Below are 11,166 nucleotides of genomic sequence, written 5' to 3'. Positions count from 1 at the left end.
TGCTTTGCTCTATTGCATTTTGTGGATATTAACGTCTTTTACAAACTGAAGGTTTGTGGCAACCCTGCAACAGGCAAGTCTATTAGCACCAGTTTTCCAATAGTATTTGCTTGCTTCGTGTCTCTGTGTTACATTTTGGTAATTGTCTCAATATTTCAAACTTTATTATTATTATATCTGTTACGGTGGTCTGCGGTCCCTGATCTTTGATGTTACTATTGTAATTATTGTGGGGCACCACCTTATATATCCATATAAGGACGGCCTTATATGCCATCTATATAAGATAGCAAACTTCATCCATAGATGTTGTGTGTGTTGAATATTCCACTGACTGGATGTTCTCCCATCTTTCTCCTCTCCTTGGGCCTCTCTAGTCCCTGAGACAACAATATTGAAATTAGGCCAAATTGAAATTGGGGTGTCTGGGTGATGCAGCTGCTTAAGCATCCGACTCTTGGTTTTGGCTTGGATCCCCATTTCAGCGTCGGGAGATGGAGCCCCCTGTCGGCTTCCATGCTCAGCAGGGAGTCTGCTAAGGATTCTCTCTCCCTCTCCCTCTGCTCCTCCCACCTCTAATTTTTTTTTTTAAGAAAGGACATTAGGCTAATTAATAACCCTACACTGGCCCTCTAAGTGTTTAAGTGAAAGGAAGATTTGTGTGTCTCTCACTCTAAATCAAGAGCTATAAATGATTAAGCTTGGTGAGGAAAACATGTGGAAAGCTGAGACAGGCCATTTGAGAATGCAAAAGAAAAGTAAATGAAGGAAATGAAAAGTGCTACTTTAGTAAGCACATGATTGATCAGAAAGCAAACAGCCTTGATGCTGATAGGGAAAACATTTCAGTGGTCTGGATGGAAGTTCAAACCAGCTGCAACATTCCCTTCAGCCAAAGCCTGATCCAGAGTTAGGCCATGGCTCTCTCCAATTCTGTGAAGGCTGAGAGAGGTAAGGAAGGTGCAGAAGAAAAGCTGCTAGCAAAGTGGGGGTTCATGAGGCTTAAGGAGAGAAGCCATCACCATGACATAACAAAATCGTAAAGTAAAGTAGCAAGTGCTAATGTAGAAGCTGTAACCAGTGACCCAGAAGATCGAGCCAAGGCCGTTCCTGTAGGACTTAAGCAACAGATTTTCAGTACAGATGAAACAGCCATCTATTGGAAGGGGATGCCGTCTAAGACTTGGAAAGCTGGCGACAAGTCAATGCCTGACTTCTCAGCTTCAAAGCACAGGCTGACCCTCTTGTTAGGGGCGAATGCAGCTGGTAACTGAGTTGAAGCCACTGTTCACTGACCATTCTGAAAATCCTAGGGCTCAAAAGAATTATGCTCCATTTACTCTGCTTGTGCTCTATACCTGGAATCACAAAGCCTGGATGGCAGCACATCTGTTTACAGCACGGTCTGCAGAATGTTTTAAGACCACTGCTGAGACCTGCTGCCCAGAAAAAAAAATTTTTTTTCAAAATATTACTGCTCATGTACAAGGCACCTGGTCACCCAAGATCTCTGATGGAGGTGGACAGTGAGATTAGGGTTTCCTGACTGCTGACACAACACCCATTCTGCAGCCCAAGGATCAAGGAGTCATTGTGACTTTCAAGGCTTATTATTTAAGAAATCCATTTTGTAAGGCAATGGCTGCCATAGATAATGGTTCCTCTGATGGAGCTGGGCAAAATAAATTGAAAACTTTTTGAAGAGATGCGCTGCTCTACATACCATTAAGAATATTTGTGATTCATGGGAGGAGGTCAAAATATGAACATGTGAGGAGTTAGGAAGCCTGTGATTCCAGCCCTCGAGGATAACTTTGAGGGGTTCAGGACTTCAGTGGAGGAAGTCACTGCAGATGTGGGGGAAATAGCAAGAGAACTCGAATTAGAAGTGGAGCTTGAGCATTGGGCTGAATTGCTGTGACTTTATGATTGAACTGAAGGGATAAGGGGCTGCTTCTCATGAATGAGCAAAGAAAGCGGTTTCTTGGGATGGAATCTACTCCTGGTGAAGATGCTGTGAAGACTGTTGAAATGACAACAAAAGATTTAGACCATGACATAGACTTATAGTTGATAAAGCAGCAACAGAATCTGAGAGGCCTGACTCCAGTTCTAAAGGAAGTTCTACTGTGGGTAAAATGCTACCTGACAGCATCACATATTACAGAGAAACTGTTCATGAAAGGAAGAGTCAACTGATGTGGCAAACTTCAGCTTGTCTTAAGAAACTTCCACAGTCATCCCAGCCTTCAGCAACTACCATCCTGATCAGTGAGCAGCCATGGACATTGAGGTGAGACCGTCCACCAGCAAAAAGATTACACTTTGCCGAAAGCTCACTTGATGGTGAGCATTCTTTAGCAATAAAGTGGTTTTTTAAACATATTTTTAAAAAATATTCTATTTATTTAGTTGACAGAGACAGAGCACAAGCAGGGGGAGCGGCAGAGAAGGGTGGAAAAGCAGGCTTCCCATTGAGTAGGGAGCCCGTTATGCGGCTCAATCCCAGGACTCTAGGATCCCGACTTGAGCCAAAGGTAGATGCTTAACCGACTGAGCCACCCAGACGCCCAATAAAGTGTTGTACTTTTTTTTTTTTTTAAGGCATAGTGCTATTGCACACTTACTAGACAACAGGATAGTAATAAACATAATTTTTATGTGCACTGAGAAACCAAAAAATTCATTTGCCTCAATGGAGTGCCTGGTTGAGCATCTGATTCTTGGTTTCTGGCTCAGGTCATGATCTCAGGGACTGAGTCTCATGACAGGCTCCACCCTGAGCAGGGAGTCTGCTTGAGGATTCTGTCTTCCTCTCCTTCTGCCCCTCCCCATGCTTGTGCTTTCTCTTTCTCTCTTTAAAACAAGTAAGTAAATCTTTAAAAATTATTTAAAAAATAAACTAAAAAATTCACTGGACTTGCTTTATTGTGGTGGTCTGGAACCCAACCTGCCGTATCTCCAAGGTGTGCTCCTCCTTGTCCTGGGTTTCAGCTGTGTAGGGAGGGCCTTGCAGTACCTCCTGGAAGCCACAGGGAGGAGAACCAAGCTCTCCCAGGGCAGTCCGTCAATTCTATGGCTGACTGACAGCCGGTTGCCAAGAGTGTGGGTGATGAATCAAAAAGAGCTGGAACTCAGGTCTCCTGCAGCCTGTCCCTGAGGGACGGTGGGAGAAGCTGAGATGGTCAACATGGTTCTAGACTCTCAGGGTATTCCTGGTCTAAAGGGCTCGAACCAGCCCTTTAAAGTTCAAAGTGCCACTTGATGCAGGCAAAGGCCCTCTGGCGTAAAGGACTATTTAATAGAAGGGTAGGATGTCCCTTTCTCCTTCCTGGACTTCTGAGGCAGCCTCTGAATTTCATTTTTCCCTAAAATCCATTCTCCCACGCCACCCAGGAAGGATTCATGCTCAGAATCCTCCATAAGTTTTTTAGTAGCCCTAGAATCAAGTCCCAACTCCTCACTGTGGCTTGGGGATGATATGGCTCTGGCCTCCCTCTTCCTGTCAACTCAGACCTGTTGGGGAGACGCTCTCAAGGAATGCTGCTGCTTCCTGTCCCCGCAACTCAAGGTCTTCAGAAGACAGGAGCTTTAACTGCTTTCAGTCTACATTAAAATGTCCCCCCCAACAGCCAGTGGAACCAAGGATACCTACCTGATTGCAATCATATTGCACCTGTTTTATTTTCTCCCCACAACTTGCCCTTCTCTGAAGTTACAGTGTTCCCTATTTTTTTTTTTTTTTATTTAGACTATGATCTGTCTTCTCCACTGGAACACTAGTTCACAGGACAGGTACCTTATCAATCTTGAATGCCTAGAACCAAGAGCCAAAGTGGCTGCTCAATATTTGTGAATGAGAAAATGGGAGGAGGGATCAGAATTCAGTGGGATTGATCCAGGAAGTCTTCCTGGGAGAAGTTCAATAAGCAAAGGGTACATAGGGACAAAAAGTGGGTGGCAAAGGAAGAAACCAGACCTGCTGGACAACATGGCTGCTTTTTTGGGTGTGATAGCAACATTGGGAGAGGCACAGGAAAGGAAGGGACAGGATGTTCCGAATTCTGCCTCCCAATACCCCACACCCCAGCACCTTTTCTCTTCAAAGATTTTAGGCTTTCCACCTACGTGTTCACCAAGGTCCCAAGGCCCTGGTGTGCATCCCTTCAAATCCCACATTCCCTTTCTGAACCCAAGAGTCTGGCTCCTAGCCCCTAGGTGTGTCTGTAATGTAGCAATCAGGGCTGGGCCTTGTCTCCTACCCACACTCAAGTTCTGGCAAATATGGGGTGGGGTGGGGGCAGGCCTGTGGGAAAACAGGGGTTTACTGGTAGTCTCCGAGGAGGGACTAGAAGATCAACTGGGCTTGGAGATGGGTTGATGCAGAGCCAGGCTGTGTGACTCTGCCTGACACCATTAACCCTATGAGATGCATCCAACGCATTGCTGAAATCCAGTGATTCTCCTGCCACCCGTTACCCAAACTGCTGGGATGGTGAGACTCCCCTCTCCTTTTCTTCCCCTACTTGCCCAACCACGGGACCAGGCACTCGGGAAACCAATCCACTGAGGCAGCACAGAGATGCTACATTCTAAAGTTAGCACTTTAAGCATAAATCCTGTAAAGCCAAGATTGCCCTTGAGGGTCCATCAGGAAGGTACCAAGTGGAAACAAAGCTGTCGAGCACGGCCAGTTCTCTTCTCCAGCAGGAGAATGGATTTCTTCAGTTGTGCACATTGTATTCAGAGGCATTATACAGAAGTACTTATTTTTAAACACCCGAACTGTAAAGCCAGAACTGGAATGGGTCGGCGGTCTTTAAACACACACTTGGTGCACCAAGGTGCTCCTACTCCAAGAAGCACCTGGAGTCTGAGACAATTGCAGGTTCATTCTGGGGCATATGCTCGTGGAGGGCCATTAATCTCTTAATTTTCTGTGTTCATTCTGCCCTACATGTACAGGTTAACTTACTGAAATTAATGCATGTATGCAGGGAGCTGCCACCTCTGGCTATGCAGGCGGCATGCTGTGAAGGGACACCTGAGCCACGGGACGAATGGGGGCTAAGTGCAGCCTGCCCCCCAACTCTCAGGGCGTGGGCCTGACTCATGCAATGTGCTACGTGGGCTGGCGAGGTCCTTTGGAGGACACGACGCCACAGTACAGCATGGGTGCAATCCAGGTGCAGGCCCTAGAATCCCAGGGTTCTCATGCTGGCCTTGCCACACACAGGCTGTGTGACCTTGGGTGAGTCACTTAACCTTTCTACATGCTGCGGTTCCCCTGCCTACAGAATGTGGATAATTATAATATCTACCTCATAGAATCATTGTGCTATTTCAATGAGATCGTTCATGTAGAGCACTTAGCACAACGCCTGCCACATAATAACATATCAATAAATTGGCTAACATTATCAGCAGCATTAGCATTTGGTGGAGAGGAAAACACTGGGAAGTCAATTTGTTACAAAAGAACTCTAGAGCAAATCAGATGATGGTGTTTGGCTCATCTGGTGCTTTGGATCCTCCAGGCCAAAGTGCTCCCCCATTAGCATGCCTAAGTGGAGTGATTATACAGTATCCGTTCTCCTTTGTCCATTCTCCTCTCCTTCTGCTCCCAGAGCTGACCCTATGCTGACAGAATGGTGGCTAATGAGCTCCTTCAGCCACTGCTCATTAATCAGTTAGAATCCATTACACATAAAAACATTCCTCCAGAAAACCTTTTGAGAGGCACTCCACATACCTCGGGCATTTTGTCGCTCATCCCCTCCAGCAGCATGACAGCACGATAGCCCCTGCCACCTGGCCATTTGTGCTAGTGAGTGTTCCTCGAGCTCTGTCTCCTCAGGTAGCCCTCAGGTGCTGTTACAAAGACAGAGGAGGCTTCCTGAGCCAACAGAGGGGCCACATGTAGGGTGTGAGGGTAGCATGGGGAACTGAACGGAAGCACAAACTTCTGAAGTTCCCGAAGATTGTTCATGAGTGCCATCTAGTCCCTCCACCTCACGCCTGCCACCTGTGTGCACCGCATCAGGTCGGGGTAAAGAGGCCTGCTCTCAAGTAAGGTCTTGCTTTGTCCTGGCTGCTCCAGTCTACATCCCGGCCCCTCCCTATGACACCAGGAACCGGCTGGGCCACCTGAACCTCATGGTGGGGAAGGTGACTTGATTAGAATATTTTGTCACTTTGAGGTGAACCAACTCATGAGTTGGGGGATGGGGCAGAGGGTGGGATAAACTCCATGAAATGGAGAAGGCACTCAAAGTTCAGGACCTAGATCCTATCTCCACCCGGGCATCTCTAAGACCTGCTTTGTGTTTTTTGTGTAGTTTCCCCCTCCACCCTCATGTGCTCTATTCCTTGTCTTTGTAGTTCAAGACAATCATCTCTCTGAAGACCCAAGAGTAAAAGACGGGCAGCTGGAAAACGGGTGAGGTCCAGCCCCAAAGGAGGAAAGTGTACAACTTGGTGGAAGGATGTTCAAACCCTAACTTACCCAATCAAAAAAATACTCGCTCCACCTGCACTCTGTCTAAGGCAAAGTGTAGGGGCATATAAAGGTGATTAAGAGAGAGTTCTTGGGGGGCGCCTGGGTGGCTCAGTGGGTTAGGCCACTGCCTTTGGCTCGGGTCATGATCCCGGGATCCTGGGATTGAGTCCCGCATCAGGCTCTCTGCTCAGCAGGGAGCCTGCTTCCCTCTCTCTCTCTCTGCCTGCCTCTCCATCTACTTGTGATTTCTCTCTGTCAAATAAATAAATAAATAAATAAAATCTTTTAAAAAAAAAAAAAGAGAGAGAGAGAGAGTTCTCGGCTTCAAGGAACTTACTATTCTAAGAGAGAAATAAGAGCATAAGTTATCCCAGGTACAACTCCAGAGATAAACAAATGAATTGTCATGGCAACTCCAAGAAGGGAACAGTATGGGGAGTGGGGGTGGTGGTGAGGGATGATGGGAAAAATTAGGGAAGATTCATCCAAGATGGATGTTGGGTTCTGAAAACAGGAGATGACAGAAGGGCATTTTAGGAATAAGCAAGGGCACGGGAAGATGCTTGGAGGACCAAGAAGGGTTTATTTGGTAGGGAGTCCAGTTTGGCTAGAATGCAGTGTCACGTGCAAAGGAGTAAAATAAGTCAGAAAGGCAGGTCAAGGCCAGAACATGGAAAGCCTTCGATGCCAGTCTAAGAAGTTTATACAGAATTGGGTAGGGTGGGGAAAAAGTCCAAATTATAACAGCAGATTGAAGGATATGAGGGAAAGAGACAAAGGGAAAAGGAGAGGTTGCTTGGGTGTCACTGCCAACCCTTTGGAGGGACAGGTTCGACCTGTCTCCATCCCAGCTCCATTGGCATGAAGCACCCCATTGCCATCTCACCTTCCTAGTGCCTGGGGCAGAATGTGAATTGAGAAATCCAAAGTAAGTGGGGAACAGTCTCCACCTCCCCTTCCCAGAGCCCCGGGGGTGGGCGATGGGATCTGGGGGTGAGTCAGTGGGGTGGGGACCCCACTTCTGCTCACATCCACCTCCTTGGGAATATAAAGGGCAAGTGGTGAGGCCCCGCCTCAGAGCACCCCAAACTTGACACCATGAAGATCCCAGTTCTTCCTGCTGTGGTTCTTCTCTCTCTTCTGGCGCTCCACTCTGCTCAGGGGGCTTCCCTGGGTAGTCCCGAGGTGAGCACATCACCTAAATTCTCTTTCTCTTACTTATTACCTCGCTGAGTCCTCCATTTCTTTACCTTCAATGCATTACTGGATGCATGGCTCCTATTTTTGGAGATTATCAGAGGCTGAACAAAAAAGCAGGGGCTCTGAGGAAAGGAAGAAAGGAGGAAGGAAATAAAGCATTCCCAGGAAGACATGTAGACGGAGATGCTTTATTTCTGGAGGGGTTGATGAGTGTATAGGCAAAGGCTAGACAACTGAATCCAGGGAGGAGACAAGAGGGGGCTGAGGTCGTCATCTGGGCTCAGCTTCACCTGTGTTTCGTCTGTCTCCCAGGAAATGGCTTCCAGGTGACTGGGAGCTCCCTACTGTCTCTGGAGCCTAGGCCATAGCAAGGACCCTTAGGAGGCAGTCTCCAGTCAGGAGGAAGCTGGAGACCCCATCTTCTCCCAAGGTTGGGGGAGAGCATCCATGCTAGATTTAAAAGTCTGAGATGGGGTCACATACACAATTGCTTGGGATCCAAACAAATGAAGTCAACGAGCAGGAGGGCTGGTGGAGCGAACCTGCCTGATCTAAAAAGGGACAGTCTGTGTACATCGGACACTGCTAAGCAGAAAATGTACCCAGTGTGGCCAGAATTTTTAAGTTTTTTAATTTTTAAATTTTTTAAGTTTTTGGGAGAAACCAGAAATCTGATTTATAGAATACATAAATTCTAATTTAAATACTAATATTAATTTAATACTAATTAAAAATGTTTCACTCAAACTTAAAAACAAGCCAAACTACTGAGAGTTAAAAACTTGGGTCTAGCCTATAGGATAGCCTATTGTGAACTTTGTTGTGGAAAGGAAGAAATAAGGGACAATGAAACTGGGCAACTAAAGCAGGGAGAGGGACAAGATGGGGTGCACTGAGGTCCAGGGCACTGAGGTCCAGGGCACTGAGGTCCAGGGCAGTGACTATACAGGAGAGGGAAATGGTGACTCTGATTTTGGTGGCAATAAAGTCACAAAGCAAGCCAACCTCAATCAATTAAAGGCAGGCAGGGCACCTCAGCGCCTGGCTCCTACATGCATGCCAATCTCCCCCACCCAGCTCTATGCGCTAAGCGTAGGAGTCTCGAGAACACCCCAAGTCAACTGCACAGCAACACTAGCCTGATTTTCTTGGGAGGAGTCTTCTCTTCCCCACCCCATGTACCTGCTGCCTACCAAGAATGCAGGCCTGGACTTTTAGCTTCTCTGTCTCACACATGCCATCCCTCCTCTTCGCCTTGCTGTCCACCATCTGTCTTACTGGAACAGAGCAGGCTATCTGAGGCCCTATAGTGGAGAATGGGCTACAATCTTGGGGACTGGCCTGGGGAGGAAGGCAGGGCTGGCAGAGAGGGTCTGGGACAAGGACTTGCCATTATGTGATCTTTTTTTTCCCCTTCACTTTCCAGGAAGAAACCACCATTGGTAATTATGCAGCAGGCCCTGAGGTAAACAACCTGTTTTCCCACACTCCAGCCTATGTCTGTGCTCCTTTCTGTGCTCCTTCACCATTTTCTTAACACCCCGTCTTTTTGCCTAGGCCGTTAACGCGAACTTCCTGAACATCGACAAGTTGCGCTCTGTAAGTACCATTCTCCAGGGCTGCCCCGACCCCAACAGCCCCACCATAAAGGAGACCAATGCCTTAGTAGACAGCTTGCAAAGCTGCCTGGACCCCTCACCTTTTCCAGGGCCTGGGGGATGAGCTCTGCTCTCCCCTGGCACTGACCCTCTTCTTGTCTCCCTGTCTCTACAGGCTTTTAAGCCCGATGAATTCCTGAACTGGCATGCCCTCTTTGAGGTAAGTGTGTGGGCACCCCTTCTTCTCCTTGACTGCGGTCTCTCCAATGGACGGTCAACATTTTCTAGTTCTAGCCCTTTCGGTTCTTTCCCAAGTTCTAGGAGGTAGTAACTGCCCTGCTTGACAGAAGAAAAGTTCCTTCCGAACACTGACATGGCCACACCTATTTTCCTAATGCAGCAGTGGGGGAGCAGAGCCACAAAGACAATTCCAGAAAAGACAGAAGCTAACCAGACAGGAGTTTAGTTGAGTCCTTTTATCATCTATGAAGAAACTGAGGTCCTAGGTTGGGTGTCTTGGTCACACTTAGAAGGCGAAGTCAGACATGGGCATGGGCATTGGAGCCTGTGTCACATGACTCAGCACATGCTCGCTACGTGTCTTCACACAACTGCCTCTGAGCCTCAGCTTCCTCGTCTTTGATGTGGGCTTGACAGGACCTACCTCAAAAGGTAGCTGTGCAGACCAAATGAAAGCATGCCTATGGAGCAGTTAGTATAAGGCAGACAGAGAGTAAAGGCTCAGGAAATACTCGTCCTTCCTCTAATTATAAATGATAACACCATTGCCACTCCGGAGAGCTCACTCACTGATCTGCGCTCACCTGCCCGGTATCACATCACTCTCGTTCTTTTTTCCTCTTTTAGTCTATCAAAAGGAAACTTCCTTTCCTCAACTGGGATGCCTTTCCTAAGGTAAGAGACGACAGGCAATAGGACAGAAGTTGGTGAGGAGGGAAGAAGCCAATGATGTGGGAGGAAGGGTGAGGATGGGTAACAGAGGATAAGCTGTCCTCTCACTAGAGCTACGGGAAGTATCAGCTACTGTATTTAGAGAATGAGAACTCAGAGCAAGGCAGGGATTCCTATCTCTGCCCCATGCTGTCCTGGGCTTACTCATGGGAGACTCCAGCTCCCTGCACCCAAGGGTCCCCCATCTGACCACATCCTCTCTCCCTCCAGCTGAAGGGTTTGAGGAGTGCAACTCCTGACGCCCAGTGACTGTTCCCTTCAAGACCAAGTACTGCTGACACCCACTGGAAGAGGGGCTAGTGTGCTCTCTGGTCACCATTCTATAAGCACTCTCTTGGGGCTCAGTAACATCAATAAAATGTTTTCCAACCTACCAGCTCCTGTATCTGTGTCTGTCCTTATCCCACTGGGCTCTAGAAGGGAATTAGGATGAAGTAGGTTCCAAGGCTGGTAGGCAAAAATCTTGAATTCTAAGAGGGTAGTAAGCAGTGACGTAGGAGGAAGTGGGGAGAGCTTATCAAGATGGCAGTGTGTCTTAATTCCTCGGTACTGGCTGACATACTTGAAGGGCACAATGCTGTGAGTTGTTTACTAAGATATTCAAGGAATCAGACCTCTTCCCTGAACTACTGGTGTCTTCCCCACCTGCCTTCTGAGAACCTGATTCCCTTGGTGGGGGCAATTTGGTATATGAGAGCTATCTGGAATTCAAGGCTCACAAGCTACCTGAAATCATATGAGCTCATCTAAAATCCTTTTTTTAAGAATTAGGTAGGTTAGGGGCACCTGGGTGGCTCAGTGGGTTAAAGCCTCTGCCTTCGGCTCTGGTCATGATCTCAGGGTCCTGGGATCGAGCCCTGCATCAGGCTCTCTGCTTAGTAGGGAGCCTGCTTCCCC

The 11,166-nt window shown here is 47.6% G+C and overlaps 1 protein-coding gene across 1 annotated transcript; it reads left to right on the top strand.

Annotated features, from left to right (window-relative positions):
• The first annotated feature begins 7,578 nt into the window (after positions 1-7,578).
• On the top strand, positions 7,579-10,645 carry KRTDAP (keratinocyte differentiation associated protein). Its single transcript, XM_082711242.1, has 6 exons — positions 7,579-7,684; positions 9,126-9,164; positions 9,257-9,298; positions 9,473-9,517; positions 10,165-10,212; positions 10,480-10,645. The coding sequence occupies exons 1-6, from the start codon at positions 7,598-7,600 to the stop codon at positions 10,516-10,518; spliced, it is 300 nt and encodes a 99-aa protein (XP_082567368.1). The 5' UTR covers positions 7,579-7,597; the 3' UTR covers positions 10,519-10,645.
• The last annotated feature ends 521 nt before the right edge of the window (positions 10,646-11,166 follow it).

Source organism: Mustela nivalis (assembly GCF_964662115.1).
Source record: "Mustela nivalis genome assembly, chromosome: 18".
NCBI lineage: Eukaryota > Metazoa > Chordata > Mammalia > Carnivora > Mustelidae > Mustela > Mustela nivalis.
The sequence above is the reverse complement of the archived record's forward strand: the minus strand, read 5'-3'. Positions and strand labels throughout refer to the sequence as shown.